Source organism: Equus asinus, chromosome 1 (genome assembly GCF_041296235.1).
Source record: "Equus asinus isolate D_3611 breed Donkey chromosome 1, EquAss-T2T_v2, whole genome shotgun sequence".
Classification (NCBI taxonomy): Eukaryota; Metazoa; Chordata; class Mammalia; order Perissodactyla; family Equidae; genus Equus; species Equus asinus.
Window position 1 is genome coordinate 191,163,419 of NC_091790.1, and position 24,676 is coordinate 191,188,094.

Consider the following 24,676-nt stretch of genomic DNA (forward strand, 5'->3'; position numbering starts at 1 on the left):
CTGATCAGCTCCTCAGTGGCTGGTTTGCCTCAAGTGTTCTAGTTTCCCTGCAGGGCAAATGTTTGCAATTCCATTTCATATTGCATTAAAGCACTTACACCAAGCCTCAGCAATAAATTACTCAAAGATTAACACTTGGTATCTTTTAGACAATGGTTTTATAATCACACACATATAAAACTATGCATCTACACATATACACCACAATTCGCACATTCCTCTCTAAAATGAAACAGTCTCATAGCTCAAAATAAAAGAAAACATCACTTTCCCACAAGAATTCCCTTCTAAGCCTGGTCTTTCCACCTTGATGTCTCCCTCTGCTCCCCCCTCACTGTGAGGCACAGAAGTTTCATCATAGTACAAGGAAGTGTATCATTACGTAACTTTCAGATTGATTAGGCAAAATATTAGGCTCCCTTGAATGAGCTCATTGTGGGCCACTTACACATTTAGGCCACTTTTCATGCCAGGATGCCTATTTGGGGAGATTCATGCATCAGTGATAACTGTATTACTTTACAAGGATTGTTAAGAAACTTAAAGATTTTATTAGAAAGTCCAGATCCAGAGTCTCCTGAGGAATATAAGGGAAAAAAATGAGGGAAGAAATAGAGAAAGAAATCTCCATTTACTTGCCCAAATTAACTCTCCTTAAATAAAGGAAGGGCAACAGGTTATAAATGTCAGCCCTAACGTAGGACCCTCTGAATATCTAATATCCAAGAACTGTCTATGGCAGAGAAGTGGGGAGAGTGGTGGTGGTTCTGATTTGGGTATTTGATATTTATAGTTTTGTTATCAACCGACCTTTCCATCTGTGATTTTTCTGGCTAATCAGGCCAAACTATGGCTCTCTCTTGAATCTGTATTGCTTTTATTTGGCACAGCATTTGACCCTCAAAGCCCATGAAACAAGGAAGGCAAAGTCTACCAAAATTGCTGACTTCAGTAAGAGAATTATAGGTTTGTACTTCACTTTTATTTTGTATTCTAACAACCTTAATCCTACAGCTTCACTCTTGACCTTTAGTACATAAAAGTTTTATCAGAATTTTCTCTGCAATATTGCTGGAACCTGAACATGTGAATCCCAGCTTTTAGTACTCTATTTCAAATTCTGTGAGTTACAACCACATATGCTGTGGCAGAATCTGGAGGAGAAGATCCTTTATGACTTCATCTCACAAATCACTTACTAACCTAGAGCCTACCATTATTTTGGTTATATATTAACATATTCACAAGGGACTAGGTACAGATATAGTTATGGATACAGGCATAGACATAGATTTATAGTATAGTTATATTAATAGGAAGAGAGATTAAGAGAGACCGAGAGAGCGAGAGATTGAGGCTTCCAAGCACAAGCCAAAACCCTAAACTTTCTCAGCTCTGAACGGCATAAGAAAATTGTGATGAAATATTTAACCACATCATTTCATCTTATTTCTCTTTCAAAAAATTGTTTTGCTCCCCCAATCTTGACTTCATCTCTTGTAGTGCTTCAAATTACCTCTCAGCCTCATTCCTACCTATCTCATCCAGTGGTTTTCTCAGCACCTTCCACAACTAATCCAATCACCAATATACCCTTTTCTTTCAACCTAAACCACCTATAGTGCCCCCATTGTTCTAAGGTGTCTCTTTTATGCACACAGGGAGGACTTTATGTTTTTGCTACCATATTTCAATGGCCCTAGTTATGAAGTGTTGGACTTTATTAATCGGTGATTTGAGAAGCTGTGAGTATCCTAATGATTTTAGTGAAAAAATCTCTTTTTATCACTTCTTAGTAGTTCACTAACTTTAAAGTTTCTAGTCAAACTTAAAGATTAGCAGTCCCAAGACCTGGAGCATACATCTGATCCTGTCCTTTACCATCTTTGAGATCCTAAACAACTAGGTCTCAGGCTACCACCTGTAATAAGTTCCTATCTGGTCTGGCTCCCAGGGTCATGCCGAAGGTTAAAATGAAACAACACGGAAGACACTGTCAACACATAAGTGATATGCAAACAAAAGGGAACATGCAAAACACCTGCTGAAAACTTCCTCCCTGGGAGATGGAAATGAGACGTTGTCCTCACCTCTGGATTCATGGAACTCCAGTGTGACGTGGGCATCAAATCCAAGGCTGAAGTAATTATTGAAAACATTCAGAGGAAGCTGCAATGATGAACAAAGGCAGAGGTAAAGTTGTGTGTAACCAGGCAGAAAGAGAAAAATATGACCTAAAGCCAGACATGTGTCTCTGGGGCAGTTCCTGGGAGAAAGCTCAGTCATAACTCAAGGTAGAGGGTGTTTATGGGGAAGGAACACAGGATTTTTGAATTAAGTCATTAGTGAAAGCTCAACTCAAATGATACTCCCAAGAATTTTAAATAGTATGGGAAACAAGTGATACGAACACAAATTATTAAATGAGAATCATTCTTATGCATGTGGTAATAAGGAACTTTATTAAGCGGAGGGATACATATTTGCAATAGTTATAAAGAACGATTCCCTAAGCAAACTTAGAAAGTAAATTCAGTAAGGATCGTGTCTAACCTACTTAATCAGTGGATACTCTTTTTTCAAGAGTTTCTGTTTAGTATATTAATATTGCAACTTAAAATGAGCAATGTTTAATTTATTTACCTTTCACTTATTTTCAAAAAACATATTTTTTGACAAGTCATATAAGTAACAAGGCAGTGGAAGCCATTCAGCTCTTCTCGACTTAGAGGAAAAACAAAAAAAACAAACATATATATAGACACACGCACACACACACATCAGTATTCAGATTCCTATTTAGTCTATTAAACCTTATATCTTTAACACGGTCATAAAATATGCAAACACAGGCACACATATGCTCGCACAAGCCTTGGCTCCCTTTCCCAGAGTCCTGAGGGTCCCTGGCTGTTATTACTGCAAGCTGAGTAAAGGAGGGAACGAACTATGTGCCTAAAGTCCTGCATTAAAATTGCAAAATTGATGTGACCTTACGGCTTCTGTTCAATGTTAGAACAATTAGAAAAGCATGTGGCAAATGCTAGAAGGGATATAGTGATTCTTTTACTTTTCCTTCTACAACTCAGAATGGATGATAAAGCAAATAGAGAGGTAATTTTATCTCAGTTTGATAATGTTTCCAGATAAGTATCAGGTTTATCCTCCAGATAGAAATGCACTTCTCTTCCATTAGAAATAAATGTTTAACCCTCAAGATGTCAAAAGTAAGTTTATTACATTGTTTCATATGCCCCTTGGTCAGTAAGATTTTCTGTTTGACTACAGTGAGAACCTTGTCCCATAAGAGAAAAATGAAATGAGATGGAGAGTGAGAGAGAGAACAAGAGAGATAGTATACAGAAATCGGATTGCCTTGGTCTCTAATGGAAATAAAGAATGACTCCCTCCCCCCACGGAAGGCCCTGAATCAGAGCTTACAATGATTCAGAAATCAAATCAGCCCTTAGAAATGGTTACAACTGACTGGAGAACAGAGACAAAAACTAAACACAGAGAGACAATGCCAAAACCATGTCTCACTCTCCTGGCTTCATATTTGAGAATGTCCAGTTCCTGCACTTAAACAAAATACCAGTCCTTAGTAATGACAGCAAGGGTCAGTAATCCTGCCAAAAGTACAGATATGTTCATCTCTACCATTTATGTTTTTTTGGCTACAATTCTAATCCATGTCTTAACATCTACTCATAACTTAGGTGAACATCTGGTCACCATCCCCTAAAAAAATCCCAATTTAGCCTGTTAGTAAGTTCTTATTCACATTTTCCAGTAAAAGTTGCCCCAATTTCCTACACGTCTCCTCAAAAATCCATTTTCAAAGCTCTTTAATTATCTGGATTAACATTCCCTGGCTGCACCAAGAAGTCTTTCCATTTCTTAAGCTGTTTTGAAGAGAATATAGATTTCTATTGAGGGTTTAGCCATTCCAAGTAAAGTGGGGAAAGAATCTTAAAATTTCCATATGATACACTTATTTTATACTTTGGCAGTCTTCTATGCAATTTCTGTAAGTCAAATACATTAGAAAGAAATATCATATCCCAAGATGATACTTTTTTAAACAGCATTGTGACCTTATGAACTCAAGCTCAGCTGAGCAATCTTGATATCTACTAAAAACCTTATAGTTTCTAGATTATGATTTAGGTGAAAAAACCATGAAGACAAGACAAAACATGTTTTAACCTATTTTAGCTAAATAAGAAAGCTGAGCACCTATCACGATTGATCAGGATCATGATGCTAATGAATTAATGGGCATTGGTTTGGTCTAAATGATATCAGGTTTTAAGGCTGGAACATCCATGAAACCTCAGCCTCAATCAAAGGCATAATCCAATAGATCAGGATGCTACTTAAAGTACAGATGCCTGGGGCTTAATCCTGCATTTATTTAATCAGAACTCTGGGGACTGAGCCTCATAATCTGCATTTCTAACAGGTACACCTGAAGACACTTGTGCACACAGAAGTTTGAAAACAATGTCACAGAAGAAAAATGGGAAATAATATACAGGAAGTGGCTCCTTAGCAACTTATCAAATTTATCTGAAATTGAGACCAGAACATAGAACAAAATGTTCCACTGAAGCTCTACAGTAGCACATTGACACCTATATTCCCCGGCCTGTTTGGGGTTGAAATAAAAGCTCAATCCCTGAAGAGAAAATGTTAAGTCAAAACATTTATTTAGGTGTCTTCAAGTCCCAATCAAATGATGCAACTGGCTTAGTTGATGCTTCCTAAACATAAGGGATATTTAAAATCAGACCAGAAATCTCAGGAGGTTATCTTTCTATTGAAAGACCATGTACTTAATGCTCCCAAACATATATATTTTTCATCTTCTCATAGGTTATGAATTTGAAAGATTAAAAAGTGGATACATGTCTTTCTGGTGTGGAAGCTTAGGACAGAACAGCTCCCTGAGCTCTGGAAGCAGCTAGGAAATCTAGGTCTTTAGAAGTCTACAGGGCAGAATCATTGGGAAGTGTTATACTCACAGCCCTATTAGCCATAAACTCAAACACTATCCTGTTATCTCATAGGAAGGAATCAGCACATGACTCTCCTGCCAGAAATGCATTCCTTGTGCCTCAGACAGATGCTCCAGCATTCCTCTCTGCTAAAGAAAGAACTCTCTAACCTTACATACGCCATCTTCAAGTTCTTCAGGAGGCAAGTCTGGGTTTCTTTCCACATGGAGATTCCAGCGATCTAGCTGTACAATTGTCCCATCTTCTACTTGGCAAAGGATCTTAGAAACAGGTTCATCAGTGTAGCCCTAAGGAATCAAAGAACACACTCATTGCCATCTAGAGTAGTAAACGGTGTAGCCGAAGCTATTTCACACAAGGAAGAGCCTTTCTGCTATAGTTCTTTGTTTATTTTGCAATTAGCAAGGCTGGGAGAGTAAACTATTTTCCTTGAGGTACTTAGAATTTAAGACAACAGTCACAGGTAATGTGCACAGAAATAGTAACTCTCGCTGGCTTGAGCTGAGGAATAATTTTTGCTGGCACCAAGAATCAATAGTTACTGGGAGACATTGGGGGCCACGCTGGATGGTTGTTCTTATCAGAGTAAAAACAGGACTCCCCAGGCCTCCTACTAGAGGAATTTGGAGAATATACAGAACAAGTGTGTACGGAAAAGGGGAAAAGGATCAAGGTGGTATCTGACAGACAATTTCTTCTATTAACAATCCATTTCTCTCACCTCTCCCTAACGTTGTAGTAGGATCCCATTCCTTCCAGGACCTAAGGCAAGTCTGACTGAGGAACTGCCCAGTTAGGGAGCTACTTACTCCTTAAGCAGACATTACCAACAGCATGATTATTAAGGATAGTCAAGTCATTGATTTGGATAAGAGGAGTTAACGCTGATAACACATTAGTTGCTTCGTGTAAATATTTTTATTATATATACTTTGCCTACTTGAAAAAAAAGACCTATGAGAGATTAGTTTGTTCACCCAAGGCCAGATCAATATTTGCTAACATCCAAAGATAATTTTGATGGAGCCCAGCCCAGGTGATGGTCTCATATGAGCCGATAAAAAGTTGGTGGGACTGCATATATTAGCATATTGTGCCCTCTTACTATCTTAGTGGTATAAAAAATAAAGAAATGAAATGGCTGCTTAGTGACAGGTAACTACTTCCACTAAGCTTGCCTGAAGTTGGCTCCATGGTGGAGAGGACAGCTGGCTACCTATACAGCCAAAGCCATGATGACACTGACCAGAAAAAAGGTTATAGCTCTCCCAAAGTAAGGGTTGTAGATCTGAACCAGATTTACTCTTCTGTCCAGTGCTGAGGGTCAGAATCAACTCAAGTCTGTGTGATTGTTTTACAGGAAGACTTGAGGCCAACCCACCCACTGTCTTTTAATGGATACCTCAAAAATCCCCAAGCCTGTGTACTAGCCACTAATTTTTTCTTTAACACCAAACTTTCCCTTCTCCTCTAGATGATTGTAAGTTTAAACCAAAAAAATTACCAGATAAAATCATGGTTCATGGGCACCTGGATTCTCAACTCTAACTTATTCCATGGAAGGCAGCAGCATCTTCCCCTTCCATTACGACATCTGTGGATTGGGGGACCCTGATGCCTGATAACATGGGCAGCCCGTGAGAGCAGTTCTTACCCCTCCCCAGTTGAGAGTTCGAGCCAGGTCATTCCCGGTGCCCAGAGGAAGGACCCCGACAGGAGGCTGAGGGCTCAGCTGCAGTTCATCCAGAATAGAAAGGATCCAGCCCACCTACAGACATATTGGGGACCAGGAGAGAGATAAGAAAGAGGTAAGTTACAAAGAAGACAACTTGAGAGGAGGCAGCTTTAAAGAGCTTAGTGAAATGATTTTATGTTTCTTTAAAACATGTTTTGATCCAGTGGCCAGGGAACAGAAAGACCACCTATCTCAGGTGGTTTCAAAACAGCAAGTCTCGGGGCCGGCCCCATGGCCGAGTGGTTAAGTTCACACGCTCCGCTTCGGCAGCCCAGGGTCTCGCTGATTCAGATCCTGGGTGCGGACATGGCACTGCTCATCAGGCCATGCTGCGGTGGCGTCCCACATAGCACAAACAAAAGCACTCACAACTAGAATATACAACTACATACTGGGGGGCTTTGAGAGTAAGAAGAAGAAGAAAAAAAAGAAGATTGGCGACAGATATTAGCTCAGGTGCCAATTTAAAAGAAAAAATAGGCAAGCCTCTTTTAGGGAAAAGGACTGTTTTGTACATACTATCATACCAGCAAAATCGGACCCCTTCATCTGTATGTTTAGCTAGAGATCTACTCTACAATTTAGGAGAGTTTAAAATTTAGGGAGATATATAACGTAGGGCACTGGAAGGAAGGAAGACTCAGAATCAGACTGAATTTCAATTCTGGCTTATATTGGCTGCCTAATCTTGATTAAATTATTTAACCTCACAGACTCATTTGCCTGATTTTCAAAGTGGAGATAATATTTACCTACAAGATTGTTTATAGATAAAAATATATCTAAAGCCCGTAATCTGGTGCCTGGCCCACCTAAGCGCTCGTTAAATAGTTACCCTCCATGGTATCATCTTAGAAATAGTAGTTTTCCTAAATATCCCTATATTTCTCTTAATGAAACATTATGAAAACATAATTGTGGATGGACCTAGTGCTTATTACAAGTTTAGGCAGAAAATAGATACTCATATAGTAGAAACATATTCTCATTTAATCTTTTTTTTGAGATAAACAATACTTTGAGTTTAGTCTTATTACGACTATTTAGAAAAATTACCCAAAACTTGGAAATAGCAAAAAGAAACTTGTATATCCTTACAATGTCATATTAGTGTTTCACAGGCCGATCTAAGAACTTTACAATTGTAGGTTAACTTGAAGGTTTCTGTCCTCTAGAGATACAGATGTTGAGAAGAGAAGATTACTTTAACAGGTTATGGTTTTATATCCCCATAGGATATTAATCAATTTTGTCTCAAATTTAGGAAAATTATTTTGGTACAAACTACACAATCCGTTTTTTCTACTTCTCCAATAAATCAGCTTTATCATAGTGCTGGTTCCTTCATAAAAGAGCTAAGTAAATTTTTGACATGTATTCATTCTAGATGTGTAGGAGGGTCATTTTTTTCAAATTTTGAAAATTATGCTTTAATAGTACCTTTATTGAACACTACTGCATATAAAACACAGAACTAAGCAAGTGAAATAAAAAGATAAATGAGCTAGGCTAAGATAGATAAAGTAGAATGACTGCTCTCAAGGAGTTTACAATAACATAAAAGAGTGACATTACTGACTGCTTTCTATGTGCTAGTCTCTGAGCCAAGTTCTCTAATGAGGTATCTTATTAAACTTTAAAAGAACTCTAAAAGATCAATATATTTTTCATCTCCATTTTATAGGTAAGGAAACTGAGACTTGGAAGGAAGTTCAATGGCCTCCTTAGTATCAAATTGTTCATGTGGTAGAACTGGCATTCGAAATTAGCTATGCCAAGCTCCAAAGGCCAACCTCTTAACCACTTTGGTGCCAGGAACCTTCAAATAAAAAACTAAACCCAGTTCTGGATATGGCCTGACCATCCCAGAGACAGTGGCATGGACTTTTGGAATCTTTGGAGTGCTGGAGAAATATTAGAAATTGCTTGATCAAATTCAGTTAATTTGCAGATTTATTAAGTGAGGTGCAGAGCGATCATATAATTTGCTCAAGACTAAATAATCAGAAGTGGCAGAGTCATGGCAGGTCCCTTGATTCCCATCTAAAATCCTTTCTCCTCCACAATGATTACTTCCCAGGATGGAAGACTTGCCCATGCCTCAAGAAGTTTAAAATTGTGTTTACCTTGTAGAAAGGCAAAGCACAATGTTCACCCAATGCGGTGAACTAAAAATCCGGATCTACAAAAGAGTGAAAAGTCCCTCCATTTCCCCAAACTGGGCAATTTACTCCGAGAAAACTCCTTAGATTCTGACCCAGTGCTGCTTTTGCTCTTCTTTTACACACAATACTAACAAAGCTTGCTACTAAAGAAAAAATAATACCAGATGCTAAAATAGTTCTGATGACTATGCCATATACTGTTCCCGTGCTGCTAAAAGCACAAACTAAACACAGTAAAAGCAGATGCTCCTATTAAACTATAAGAAGGGGCTTTAAAGGACATGAAAACTCAGAAATCCCAAGAATCAGGGATCACTGACAGCAGATGCAAACAGCCCTGACCAGAACCAGAACTCTCAGAAATGCAATGGCACTTAGTGGAAATCTAATTCAACATCCATACAGAGCAGGGAAAAGAAGGCAATCCTGAGAAACGATCATGCAGCCTCCCTTTATGGTTTGTACTCACAAGTCAGTCCATTTCTTTTAGGTAGATTTAAATTTGAAACGTTTTTCTTATGCTTAGTTAACGTGTCTCTCTCTTCTTGGTAAAGATAACGCTATGAGTTTACACCTTCAATACCCCATTTCACTCTAGACACAATAATAACAGCAAAAAAAAAGCTTCATGCACCAGAAACAAACAAAACACAAAACAAAACAGTAAGGGGAGGAAGTCAGGAGGTGGGCTTCTGTCTGATAATGGGGAATAAAAGTTTGCCCCTTGCTGACAGGAGGCTGTGCTGGAGCCAAGCCCCTTTCTGGTCAGGAGGAGTGTGAAGAACCCCAGCCTGAGACCATGACCAATAGACAGCTGAGAACTGTTATGGCTGGAGGGTCCTGAGAAAGCCTCTCTCTAATGTGTGGCCCCATGTTCCCACTAGTTCACCGACATACTTGAAAAACCCCTGACATCTCCTCTGGATGGGAGACTTAGCCACCTATAGAAAACCTGACTCTTGTCTCAGAGCCCTGGAAACCATTCAAACTACTAGAAAGCGACAGCGAAGTGATGCAGAGAAAGAAAAGGGAAAAATCAAACACAACAAAACAACTTCCTCTGAAGATGAGCCTGCACAGAAAAATTCTAAATCACATGAGGAATGCTGACACTCAGATGGACAGGAAAGTTAGGGGATTAATTCACTGTCCATGAAATACAAATAATTTCCAAATGATGGCAATAACCAGCGCATCCACCACCCCTTCAATTAAATTACTTAATTTGTTGCAACACACAGCACTTGGCATATTTTCCATCACGACTGAAGAAAGCTATCTGGACTGGGCAAAATCATTTTCCAGTTTGCAGAGTTCTTTCCTGTTTTTGTGTTAGGAAAAGCGGGGCTGACAGAGTTAGAACACCAGGTCCCTGGCTTTGCCCCTAGCAGTACAGCCATGCCGCCGCAGTGGCTGGCCAATGCTGCCACCACCTGTCCATGTTCGGCTTTAGCTATCACTGTGTGTTTCCCAAGTGCATTTTGAGCAATGCTTTCATTCTGCAATATACTTACATTAGAGGCAGCTGAGGGGTGGAGAGGATGGTGAATTGACACTTTCTTTGAACAGAGTAGATGCACGTTACATTTCCTTATAGGCAGGCAAAAAAGTGAAGGCTATTCATACTGAGAAATCAAAGGAAAACAAGGGCAACATTTCTGAACTCTGAAAGATAATCAAGATGCAGGATTCGATGCCCAGGTGTCCCTTTCTAACACGTACACTACGATTCTTCCCTTTGATATTTTCATTTTCATTTGCACTTGATAGCTTACAAGGTTACTGTGTGTTAAAAGAAATGTTTAAAATCAGCCCTAAGGAATCAAGATAAAAGTAAAGGTATGAGCTTTTTGAAACAGAGTGTAGATTTAGGATATCCATTCACACATTCACAATGACTGCTACTGAGGGTGTACCATGCGCTTCCTCTTGAGAGAGGATGGGACAAACATAGGCTAAGGGAGAAGAGGGGCTTGGAATGGTCTGCTTGCCCCTATCAATTAAAGGAAAACAATGCTTTCTTCCATGCTGTGGCTGTAATAAGTCAGGGCATGGGGGTGCCTAATGTTTAGGGTGTATCCTCATTTACAGAAGCCAAAATGAACATGAAGTAAGCATGAACTGGGTGGCTAAAGTTCATTTAACTCCAGGTCTTTGAAAAGATGATAACATGGTTAAATGTGGACCTGCTGACCCAGCCCAGTTCATCAAGGTCAGGGGACAGGTAAGTAGTGATCATGTTTCACCTCAAGGAGCCATAAGAAAGGGAGAGTGTGTGCCTCTGGTGTCTTGGTTCACATGCTCTTCAATATTTAAGCAGGGTGACAGCCATGGGGAGCTGGATGGGTGAAGACGCGGCCAAGGAAGGGAGAGAATACAAATTTACCACACAACCAAAGAGCAACTATTTCTGAGTGATAAACATGAAAGTTTGCGATCATTCTAGAGTTAGCTGAGTTTTCTCTCAGCCTAGAGATCAAAGATGGGGCCAGCCCATCTGATACCTGCAACTATGTGACCACCTCAGGACTATGTAAACCAGTTACAAAGAGACTACAGCTGTGCTGTCCACTGCATGGGCCCTGGTTGCAAGTGGGGACTGAGCATTCGAATGTGTCTAATCCAAAGTGGAGGAGTGGTAAGCATGAAACATACACCAGATTTCACAGATAGCACAAATCAAACATAAAGTACCTCATTAATGATTTTTATACCGACTGTAGGTGGAAGTGATAACATTTTAGATATATTGGGTTAAAATATTATAAATTAATTTTACCTGCTTTTTAAAATTTTTTAAGTGCCTTCTAGAAAACTTAAAATTGAAAATGTGGCTTGTATTACAGTTCTCTTGAACAGCAATGGTTTATACTATTATAATGCTGCAGCTGTAAAGATCCTTAGAGATCCAAATGTATCCCTTTGCAGATTTCAAATGTCTTAAAAGACGTTAAGGCACCTGACAAAGGTCACAGAAATAGTGGCAGAACCACTTCTTCCACCTCCAAGTGCAATATTGGGAGATACATCACTCTGCATCCTTATATTTTTTAATAACATAAAACTAAAGTAACTAATATTGAAGCCTAAGAACTTATTTCCAAATTACTGCAAGATGTCTATATTAAATAATAATTTGCATACTTAAATTAATACGGTTAAGGGTTAATACATCCTCATGCTAATCAGTCAAAAATATTCCATTTCGGATTCCTCCTTGAACTTTGCCATGATACTGACAGAATTCTGACAGCCTCGACAGTGATAGATAAGCTCCCCAACTAAAGGCTGAATACCTTATGTCAAATATACACCTGAAACTCTCAAGAACTATACTTCACTTGCCAGCAGTTTCTTTTCGTGAATCTATCAGGATGCTTCTTCTTTACATAAACTCTACCCTCACTCAAAATTAAAAGTTTCATATTCCAAACTGAGAAAATTAAAAATATAAACAAGGTACAAGATAAGCAAAGTCTGATTCTGAGTGATTGGACTATAAAGGTTACTATTGTCAAAAATAATTAGTTCAAAAGTATGCACCAACTCTAGGGTAAATATATTACTTTTATTTTAGACATGCCTGTTGCAAGGGACCCAAGTGTAAACGTCTAGTGCATTGGTGAGTTATGTGGAAGAATGCGAAAACTGAAGTTAGGAACATAGTTAAGGTCCCTAAGAGGAAAAATTACCTAGAATATAAAAGAAAAGTTATATTTAGCCTTGTGGAATACCCATTAATTATGGTATATTTAAATAAGAGAGCTAGAAAAGACAGGATATAAAATGTAGGAGAATCAGTAGTCTGTGTGTCAAGAAGGGTGGTATTAATGGCACCAGAGTGTATTCACAGACACTCAACACTGTAACTGGATCTGGTAATTAGGATTCTTTAGGGATGTACCGAATCTCTCTCATCATGCTTGGTTTTGTCTCTGACACTCTATTGAAAGTTTTTTCTTGAAAACCACCAGTTACTTCCTGGTCTCCAAATTCAATGGTAATTCTTCAGTCTCTCCTTACAGATATAACCACTGACTTTCTGGAAACTCCTTTTATGGCTTGTTTTCTTGACAGAATAGACTACTGATGGTCCTTCTACTGCTATCTTTTCATTTTTCTTTTGAATTTTGACTTCGACTCCATAATTATAGGTGTTTCACAAGTGTCTGGGCTTGGCTGTCTTCTCTTCTTGTCCTTTATGCTTTGAAATCCCATATTTTCAAATACTTATCTAATTGCAGAAAACATCTCGATACCACATAACCTAGAACAGTGCTTCTTACACATATCTGCTGAGTAGCGGAAAGGAAGAAGAAAGCAGTGGGGGCGAGAGAGAGTGATGGAAGGTTCAATGGATAATGGGGAAGTTTGGAAGACAATGAAGACCAAGATGTGGAGATGGAATGGGTAGCTCATGTAGATTTGAGGTCATTGCCACTTAAGAAAGAGGAAGATATGAATTCAGGACACCAGGCATATCCTCAACTTGTCTACTGCTGTCACCAAGTTTTAGAGAAGGCTTAGAAAAGTCATGAGTGGGATGCTGAAGTCATATGGGAAAACAAGTACATTCTAAAATAAGGAAGATGACTATAATAAAGGGTCACAATGAGTTTATCCTTTTATTAAAGATAACTGATCTGGGGGGATGATTGAGCTAGGAAGAACACAGCATGAGAGAGAGAGTGTGTGTGTGTGCACGCATGTGTGTATGTGTGGTGTGTATCTCCATCCCCAGAGGATTTGTTTAGATGTAATTTTTACTAAAAGAAGTTGTGAAAATTCCACTCTAGCACATCACTAAATATATGTCCCTAGAACACTACAATTGATTGAAATTTAATTGGCATCGTGGGGGAAAAATTTCCCTGGTCAAATAATTTTGGAAAACACTGGGTTAAACAAAGTGAAACAAGTTCGGCTTCTTTGCTGTAAGACTTTATAATTAAATTTATAAGCTAACAATGTGTATTGCAAATCTTGACGAATAGTAAACACTATTTTCTCACTTAAAAAAAAGTTTTCCTCTCCTCAGAATATCTAAATGGACCAGTGGGATCACTGTTCTATTTTTTCCAGTTGCATTTATTAGATTTAACGTATGTCCAATGCTGCATTAAATGCTCATGTGCCATCAGAGATCAAATTAGATTTCCTTGCTACCTTTGAGAATAAAACATTCTAATTAGGGAGATTAAGGAAAAGCCAAAGATAGCTCATAACAAAATCCTAGGTCCTATGAGAGCAGACTCCAAATACAGAAGAAAAAGTCAGTGGACTGCAGAATCTAAATGTGATTTTTCTCAACTCTTTGTCTTTGCTAAATATGCCAATATAAGTAGAGGGAAAAATGGAGAAATATACAAGACAGAGAAAAATATATCCGTGATGTCAAACTTCAGTCCAATTCCACCTTTTCTTCAAAAATGAACACAAATAAGAACAATAATGATCTTTAAGACAAACCAATGTGAGCCAATATTCTAAGTTTTATTTCTACTAGTAAAACAAAAAAGCAAGAATTCAATTGTGTCCACATACTTCTCCTTAGTAATTGTGATCAATTATTAAGAACAAATAGAAATAAGCAGTTTTTATTATTAAAAGAATTTTAGTCATCTATAATCTTCATTATAATGATCTGACCACATCCTTACCTTGTGGAACAGGAAAGGATACAGTATAGTTGAGGGAGTGAAACGTAGTTGAGAAAGACCAAGTATGAATCCATGAGGATAACAACAAATTCTCTCCTAACCCTTAGAGCCTATGATTCATATGAGAAAGACGTGTGTTTTTTAGGGGATTGGAAAGACTGTGAGGTGAGAATGAAGAAAGAGAACTGTCATAAGGAAAACAAAATAAAGATGGAAGAAATCAGGGAGTGGGATTCTATTTCAAGGACCTACCGTTCCATCCCCACCACAGGCCAGAATTCGCAGATTTGGTACTTTCCTATACAACTCAAGCCTGTAGAGGAAATAGAAGGAAAAGTAAACAAAAAAATCACAGCACTGGCCATACACAGAAGAGAGAAAATGCACAGCAAAAAGTGGTAGTGGGGGTACTAGAGAAAATGTATAATCAGGGACACAATACCACCAAAACTAGTTACCAAGTAATCATAAAGGACTGACTCCAACAACTGGAGCAGAGGTTGGCAGCAAACATCATTGTTAAATTGCTGACACTGGAATGGATTTTAGGGTGTCCTAGAGTTTTATTTCCCATAATTCCTATTAAGGTGTCAGCTCACATTATTTTCCTCATTAGTTTTGACTTCTTTTTCTTTTCCCATCGTTCTCCTCCTTCCTTTCTCAAAGACAAATCATCAATTGTCAATCAATAGTCCTTATATGTCTCCTCCTCATATTTTATTAGCTTTTCCTGAATCTGTCTATTTTTCAAACCTATACTTCCCACTCTTAATCCCAGGAAACCTTTTTCAGAGAAATGGGTGGGGGGGAGGATACCCTACTAGCATTGTCACTACCACACCCAAAATTCCACCTCTCTCTCAACTCACTCACTAACACTCAAACCACCATTTGTACTCCTCAGCCCAAAGAGGGAAAGCTTATTAGTTTTCCTTTATTTTGAATTTGTCTGCTTGAAGTTAGATCATTTATCTTTCATAAAGGCTCTCAAGAAAATGCAATTATACCAACCCTGCTAAAACGCTTGCTTAAGTGAAGCGGTTAATAGTTCTGTTCTAGAAAACATCACCTACTTAAACCAAATATTATTTTTTCTGAAAATATTTCCTGTCCTGCCATGTTCTTTGTGGTGATATATGAAGTGTCCACCTAAAGTCTAAAGTGATCAAATCTTAAGAAACTAAGCATCTAGCAGGTCAAAAGCCAGGGTAGCAGATTTGCCTTAGTACATCCAAATACAGAAAAAACTATAGAAGTCTGATAGCAAACCCTAGTGGCCAAGAAGTTCATAGATTAAGAGAATTATGGTAGAAATACATCTTCATATTTACTGTTCTCCTGTATGTTTAAAATATGTAATTTATCCATTTTATACAGGAACATTATTTCTCTAGAAATCATCCAAACCGATATTTCTTTACCTTTGATACTGTTTCTTATTTTAAAAATAACTAGTAACTAGTATTCCTAAAGTTCTATGTTTATTAGATGACATCGAAATCATCTTAATAGATGGGTTTTAGGAAGAGAATCAGACAACAGAAGAAATGACCCTGCTCTTTCCCACCACGTACCCCTCTACCAAGGGGAAGATACAGGATACACGTCACCTACATCTAGACTTTATATTCAATACTTGTAACAAAAACTGAGCATGAAAACTTCTGAAAATCCCAGAAAATGGCTTGAGCAGGAATTAAAACGTCTCCCCTACTCTTGCGTAGAATCCACAGGTACCATCAATTAATCTCTCAAATGGACACAGATGCACACACGCACAGCCTTGAATTCAAATCATGAACATATTTATGAACAAATATGGCCATTCTGCACAAAGATACACTTACATTCCCATTAATGTACATCTCCAAGGTTGAACATGCATAAGTAGAAAAATTACCAATCCTTTCCCAATTCACAGACTTGCTAATAATGTTGCATGCACATAAGCAGCAAACACACTAGAAGTATTCACTGAGTGAACAGCTGAGAAGATGGTTTGGAAGGGAATTAACCCAATGAAGAGCAAGGGGGGAAATATCAGATCAAGTATTAAAGAGAGGAGAGCAGATGAGAAAATAGACGAGAGATGGTCAGAAAACATTTCACAAGGTAATCAAATAATAAAATATGACTCCAAAGCAGCAAGTCCTTCCCACTTGCCTAAAAGAGTATGGCCCATGGAGGGTATTTCCAGACTTACGCATCTTTTGGCCCTTCCTGAGAAAGATCAAAGACTTGCCGTGGATTCAGGTACCACATGAACATCTGCAGGACTTTGGTTCCCTGGAAGGAAAAAAAAATGACAATAGGAAGAAATTTCCAAATATTAGCTACTCATTTAAAAAATAAGGGGCTGGCCCCGTGGCCGAGTGGTTAAGTTCGCGCGCTCCGCTGCAGGCGGCCCAGTGTTTCGTTGGTTCGAATCCTGGGCGCGGACATGGCACTGCTCATCAGACCACGCTGAGGCAGCGTCCCACATGCCACAACTAGAAGAACCCACAACGAAGAATATACAGCTATGTACCGGGGGGCTTTGGGGAGAAAAAGGAAATAATAAAATCTTTAAAAATAAATAAATAAATAAATAAATAAATAAAAATAAAAATAAATCCTGTTATCTAAAATAATATCTAATTAGAAACAGCATAGAGAAGTAGTTAAAATCATGGACTTTGGCCATCGATACACATAGGCTGAATGCCCAGATTAGACGTCTGTTAAACCTATGTAACTCTGGGAAATTCCTCAATTTCATTAACCTCAGCTGCCTTCTCTTTAAGGCGGAGACAAAAATGCCTAGTTCACAGACCTGTTGTAAAGATTAAACGCAATAATGTTTGAGGAGCACCTCACAGTGTTTGTCATACAATAAGTGCTTAATGAATAGTATCTATAGGTTTTACCACCATTACTTAATGTATAGAAATCCTGTAGGGAAGTTATTAGTCAGCCTATGTAATTCAACAATTTTTACCTTGTTGTGAACACTACTATTGTCTTTGTATAATTTGAAATCTGGACAGTATTCACTAATTTTATTGAAATAATTTTTTTAAATGAAGCAAAATTATCACAGGCTCCCCATTTGTGTGTGTGTGTATATATACATATATACACACATATATTTATATATATAAAACATATATTTACATATATAACATATATTTATATTTAACATATATTTATATATATAAAACATATTTACATATATAACATATATTTATATTTAACATATATTTATATATATAAAACATATATTTACATATATAACATATATTTATATTTAACATATATTTATATATATAACTCCTCTAGTTAGTGGTATCAAACCTTACTTTGACATTTTTCAATTTCCATGTCTATATCTGTTTGTCCAAGCCAAACATTTCTCACTCACAAGAACATTTTTGGAGTGTTTTAAGTGCTTGTGACATTTATAAAGATGACCATCATGGCAAATACAAATGATCTGGAGATCATTTCTTAAAGTAAATTGAGCAAAGAAGAAAGGAAAAATATCTTTTTATTAAGCAATATCAGAAGAGCTTTAAAATTGAGTAGTGTGCCTCATCTTAGGTCATTATCAACCACAGCAATAAATATTCCTAAGTTTATGTACCTACCTCACTGTATTTGAGGGTCATCCAAGTAGAAATAGCATATTTGACTCAGAACTAACTTGGGTGCCCTAACTGGGTGATTGTGAGCATTTATAATCTTGCAGAAATTTGGTATTCAAAAATAGGAGGGCAATGTCTACTTTCCAGGGTGATTATGAGAATTAAATGAATTAGTAATAGTTACGTACCCAGCACAGTATACGGTACAAAATAGGCCTTTGTAAATGTTAGTCCCTTTATTTTTTTGCTCCTTGTTAGTCTATTCATAAAATTACACTCAAGGGTGTGAGGGCTCAAGTGTAGTTCATAATTATCATATTGTTATGCCAGTTGTTACAGAGGCCAATGCAGGTCTTTTGTTCCACAGTTCATCCAAACCTATAATTTAAAAGTTCTGTTTTATCATGTGCTTGCTATAAATTTAGGAATAGCATCCTATCCTTAATTATTACAACTAATCCTTCAGTTTCACCAAATGACATATTTTGCTTCCTATAAAATTCAGACATAGATTTAGTTACACAACACTAACTAAAAATTGGATGAATCTCTTTCTTCCCACACCACGCCTTGCTATCAAGTCAGTTGGGGATTATCTTAAGTAATCTTTTATGTTTAATAGGTAACACCAGAGTCATTTTAATGACCAATCAATTTATTAAAAATTTCCAACTGACTCGCTAGAAAACTAATTTTTCAGTTTTAGATTCCTGGGGCAAGATGAACTGTTGACGTTAATTACTGCTTTCCATCTTTGGCTACGGCAGAGTGCATCTCTCAGCTTCAGCTTCTCCTACTAGGCATATGATATTAGGTAATTAACATCTTTTAAAAAATAAAAATAAGAAGAATTTAGAGGTTGCTTTTCTTAAACTAAAATTTTTCCAGAAAGTTTGAGTGACCACACCATTCTGTTTTTGCTCATTTTCAATTTGTGTTAGTAGGAACACCTACTTATCTCCATTTATCCTTCTGAGGAAAGGGTATTGAGGCAGGCAAATTTTGCACTGCACACCTCTAGGAGGCACCATTTACATTGCAGCCTATTGGAATAACGCCCTCTGGAGTTGTGTGGTGATAACTTCATAACCATACATGGCTACTCTATCAGAGTCTACACTCAGACATGATATAATTACTTCTTTTTAAAGTAATCTTTCTAAAATATATTCATTAGCAAAAATAGTTAAGTGTCTGAATGAAAGCATTGCATTGTTTTTAAATTAGTACTGGTGGGTGGAGGAAAAAAAAGGCCTATCACATGTTTAAGTCAGTTCTATTACCTCTGCTGTTACCTCTAGCATAAGCTACTTTAGAGCTTTCATAAAGGTAATTTATTCAATAGAACTGAATGGTCCGACAAATACTAATTCACTAAGAAAAGAGTAATTTCTTTCTTTCTCACTGGCAGGATTAAATCTACTTAGTCATTTACACAAGCGTCATTCACTAACAAGTCCCAAACACTCTCATAGTTATCACACGCCATCTGCCAAATGCAAAAGCTGCAACTTTTGCGCGAGTCCAGTTTTCTCTAAATGAAAAAATAGCTTACACATCAATTCCAATACACTCCGGAGACGGTTCCCATACATACGGTTGTAGATACAATACCTCATTGACCACAGAACTTTTTAAGATATTGTGAGACCAGGTATTTCTATGGAGTGACAAAAAGAAGCAGTGTGAAAAATTGTTCTTTCCAATTCCATGTGTTGGGGAACAGAGTGTGACAGGAGAAAACAGGTAGATTGTTCTAGAGGGAAATGAACAGGATTCATCCATTCACCTACTATGTGCTAAGGACAGTTTTAGGTGGGGGAATAGAGAGACGGATGAAACAGAAGATCTTGCTCTCAAGAGGAAGTTCTATGCATTATTCATAAAAGAAAACATAATGGTAATGATTTGGGGGTATAGAGAATCAATTAAGAAGGGGTCAGCTCAAATACCTTACCAATCTTCTCATGTAGGCTGAAACATTCTGATATGTTAATAAGCAAGCCTTGGATTATGTCACTGAGGTATTATCTAGATCATGGAAAGAACTGCCCAGACAATAAGAAAGGCTGAAGAAAAATTAAAATTCATGGGAGGAAGAGGTTAAGTAATTATTTCAAACTGGCTCCAAACAACACCAAAGGAACACCTCATTTACTTAATCAACAGATAGGAGGCTCCTACCCTGCCCATGTGTACACTCAGGAGACCAATACGAAATCAGTTAGCTCACTAAAATGGTAAATGCTATGGTAGAGATGCCTTCTGAGAGGTATGAGTGGCCAGAGGAGATACTCTAAGCCCACATTTGGGGATCAGATGAAGGCTTTTTACATATGATACTTGAACTTTGTCTTGAAATACGGGTTAACCATTTCTTTCCACATGGAGTAGAGGAAGAAGTTTTAGGGTAAAGGCACAATATGTGTGAAACAACAAGATACGCCATGAAAAACTTCATTCTGTTCAGTCTTTGACCTGTGAGGCAGGAGTGGTGGGAGACAAAACCACCCAAGAGAGTTTAGATTAAGTCATGTATGCCAAGGATCTTGGGCTTTATTCTACAGGAAATAAGTCACTGAAATGCTCTAAGCAGGGAAGTTAAGACTTACATTTTGAAGCATCAGTCTAGCTACAGACTAAAAAGCTAGACCTCAGGTCCCAGACTTATCAAAGGGGCTAGATGGCTTGGTTTGGGTTTTAGGCACTGCTATAGACTGAATGTTTGTGTTCCTCCAAAATTCATAAGGTGAAATCCTAAACCTCAATGTGATGATACTAGGAGGTGGGGCCTTTGGGAGGTGCTTAGGTAATGAGGTGACTAGTGACTCATGAATGGGATTAGTGCCCTTATATAAAGAGGTCCTCTGTCCCTACTGCCATGTGAGAACACACTGAGAAGATGGCTGTCTATGAACCAAGAAGTGGGCTCTCACCAGACACCGAATCTGTGGCTGCCTTGATCTTGGACTTCCCAGCCTCCAGAACTGTGAGAAATATGTCTGCTGTCTGTCAGCCCCCGAGTCTATGGTATTCTGTTATAGTAGCCTGAACAGATTAAGACAGCCGCCCCCACATTCCCAATATTGTGACTTGGAAAAAGGTATTTTCCACAGATTTATTGTTTGATTGCTTTAATTCCATCTGTTGAGGCTGGCTCAACAAGAAGATCTTGCGATTGGGTTTTGACAAGGGGTTTTGACTGCCCCTCCACCCTCTTGTCAGCCTTTTCTAAGCTTTAGGAGCCTAAAATTTTATCTAAACATAATGACTCTTGATTTATCCCCAGGTTGAGCATCACAGAAAATAACATCTTCATTGAGGTTGTTTGCTCGAGTTTTTAGAAACAGTTTGCAGACTCAAATATTTGAGGTTATTTACTCTCGTCTCCTCCTTCTTCCCATCTTGGTTGACTTGCACTTGACTTAGAAGTGGCGGACCTGGTCTGGGGAAGCCTATCCACAGATAGTAGTATGAACTTGGTCAGCATGAGCCTGTCCACAGACTGGACACCCTTCCTTCTATCACCTACTGAGAAGGTCTGTGGGAGCTCCAATCCAGGGATCCAACTCAAGCCACACTTCAACCTTGGAATTTCACATTGAAAAGTGTGCGAAGCCATGGTCTGAACCCCTCAACTCTAAGGACTGGCTAGCTGGAATCACTCTAGTGGTCAAAACACCTGCTTAACCCTGAACTCATAATCGATGTTACCGGAAGATGAAGTTCATGAGAGTGTGAGGGAGAGAATGTGAAAGCAGGAAGCATCAAGAGATATTGGAAGGGACTAGAAGACTCAGGTAGAAAGATGTTAATGAGTCAGGAGCATCCAAGAAAAATAGTAAGTTTTGAAGTTAAAGCAGAGATAAATCTAAGAGAGAAGGTGTATTTCTTGAGCCCTCAGGTTTCCACACAGAGAAGGGGATTATGTGGGAGTAAACTCTATCTTCCACTTACTACCTCTTCTCCACAGGAGACACTCAAAGTCGATACCGTGGTCCCCGATTCCAGTGCTTATTCCCTCAAATAATTCAGATCCCAGCAGTAACAGCAGTGCTGCCAACCTCTAAAGCTCTGCAAAACACCCAGTATTGTCTCCACCTTAAGAATGTTGGAGAAACAGAAAATTATTGTGAAGTTTATCTTTAAAAGACAGGATTGTTTAAAAGGACATAGAAGCAGTCCCTATATGTGTTCCTCTCAATATATTCCTGCTAAGTGTTGGCAATTTTCCATTCACAAAAATACCGTAGGAAGGAAAAAATGCAAGAGGTATTTTACTTGCCAGCAGATGGCAATACAGTCCAGTTATTTAAAGAACAGGGGCCTAAGCAAGTGTTTTTTAAAAAGTTTGATGTCTAAGCTTCAAGAACAGAAGAGAGGGGAGTGCTTTATAGCTAGAAGCAGATGAGCAGAATAAATTTATGAAAGGGCAAAAATTAAGATTTAATAACAAAAACAGCACAGTATTTCTCTGTTAATTGCAGTAAGCCTGTGCTAATCAGCGTGGTCTCTGAGTAGCAGCAACAGCATCACCTGGGAGCTTGTTAGAAAAGGAGACTCTTAGAGCAACCCCGTGACTCGTTGATTCAGAAGCTGCATTTTAACACGGTCCCCAAGCCATTCATAGGCACAATAAAGCTAGAGAAGAAAAGTCCAGGGCTCTCAACACAGGCTACACAAGAAACTGCGGACCTTATATCACATAAGGGGTCCTCCCCTCCAGGTTCTGATTTAATTACTATGTGGTGGGGAAGACATCAAAAGTTGCCCAGGTTATTCTGATGTGCAGCCAGGGTTGAAAAGCACTGCTCTAAGCCAAGAGATGAGCAGCCTTGATGATAGTAAGGACAAGGGAAGATGCTGTTTTCCAAACAAATCAATACCTTTTCATCTCAGATAAATTCCCACCTGCTGTGCTCCCCACACAGGCCCCAGGTATTCTCAGAGACTCTGAAATAACTGATGATGTTTCTCTAAGTGTGTTCCACAAACCACCTATATCGGAATCACCTGAGATGCTTAGTAAGCATGGACATTCCCGGGCCTCACCTCAGCCTCACTGCGCCAGATATTATGGGGTAGAGCATTTTTAACAAGTGTCTCCTTGTTTTTTATTTACACAAAAGTTTGAAAGCCACTGGACTAATTCTGGACTGAAGTTTCTTGAAACTGAAAATTTCCAAGTAAGAATTCTGATGAGTAGTATTTTAAAGGTTCTTATGACTTAGGATGTCAAACAGGTGTAGAGGTCATGTTGCTAATCTCTTAACTTGTCTAGAGGTAAATAAAAGTGAACGGTCTTCCTTCTCACAACAGAACATCATACTATGTAAGGTGCGAGCACAGAATGTTCTATAAGGAGAAACTCCAGGTGAGAAGGGATGTTAACCCCTGTTTCACTTTCCTGGGGTGCACTTGCCTGATTTTCACTGCCACCCTCTGCTCTCTTTTGCTGCTTTGTCTCAACTATGGTTCATTTGGGTGAGAAGGACAAAACGGGGCAGGGGAGGGCAAAAGTATAGAGGAAATAAGGGAGCTGTGGAATGAGAAATTCTCTTCCTCTGATTGTTTGCCAAACAGGGATCGTTTAATTCATCCTCTGACTTCCCATGGTGCAGCTGAATCTACACTCTCCTGCAATGTTAAGTGCACATTACAGCCACAGCTCAGGGAAAGGCTGGTCCCAACAGCAGAGTTAGATAACCTCTGACCACAAGTCTTCCCTACTCACTACAATGAGGGCATCAGGCTGCGCATTCCTAAGACTGAGGATGGAACCATAAATAGATTGAGCAGCAGGAGTTAGTTTGAATGATTCCAGTTGTACATGAGTGTCTGGATTTCTTTACAGCTTTCTCAGCATTTCACATTAGAGTTAGAAACCATGTTCTTTATATTTACTAGGCTTAGCAAAGAATTCTATTTTACAGAGGAAGCATATAGAAAAATTTAAAGTTATGTAATATTCATTTTTGGTTTGGATTCTCATACTTCTGTGAATCCTAGACATTCCGGAAGTAACATCATTAGGACAACACACTCACAAGCCAAAATGTATAAAATGATAGCAAAGTCATTTAAGTCTTTTGTCTCTAACAACTGCCTATTTTTTTACTGGAATACCTTACTGTCACCTCAAATTCCTCAAACACATCTCAACCTCTTTCCCAAAATAATCCTTCCCTTTCCTGAATACTCATCAATAAGAAAGCCACTGTTCAAGTAATCTGCTGTAAAATCTTCATCATGATGTTTTATTTCCCTTAAGTAATCCATTCATCCATCTGTCCACCCATCCACTCATCAACCCATCCACCTGTCCACCCACCCAACCACCATTCTTCCATTCATCCGTTAACTATCCACCCACCCATCCATCCATCCATGCACTCATCAATCCACGCATCCATTGGATCTATCCATCTATCCAATTTATGCCAAAGCTTTGTGGATCGCCTCCTGACTTACA

General features: G+C 38.5%; 1 protein-coding gene across 7 annotated transcripts in view; it reads right to left on the reverse strand.

Moving 5' to 3' along the window:
- DGKI (diacylglycerol kinase iota) overlaps positions 1-24,676 on the reverse strand; it is a 429,721-nt gene that overhangs the window by 176,294 nt on the left and 228,751 nt on the right. For all 7 annotated transcript variants that reach the window (XR_011504777.1, XM_070514279.1, XM_070514275.1 and 4 more), the window contains 5 exons: positions 16,785-16,867; positions 14,834-14,894; positions 6,676-6,789; positions 5,171-5,308; positions 2,091-2,169 (listed from right to left, as the gene is read on the reverse strand). Coding sequence is in view for 6 of the 7 variants with exons in the window: in XM_070514279.1 (XP_070370380.1) it covers positions 2,091-2,169; positions 5,171-5,308; positions 6,676-6,789; positions 14,834-14,894; positions 16,785-16,867 (475 nt within the window). In the remaining variant the exon portion in view is untranslated. The remainder of the gene's footprint in view (positions 1-2,090; positions 2,170-5,170; positions 5,309-6,675; positions 6,790-14,833; positions 14,895-16,784; positions 16,868-24,676) is intronic.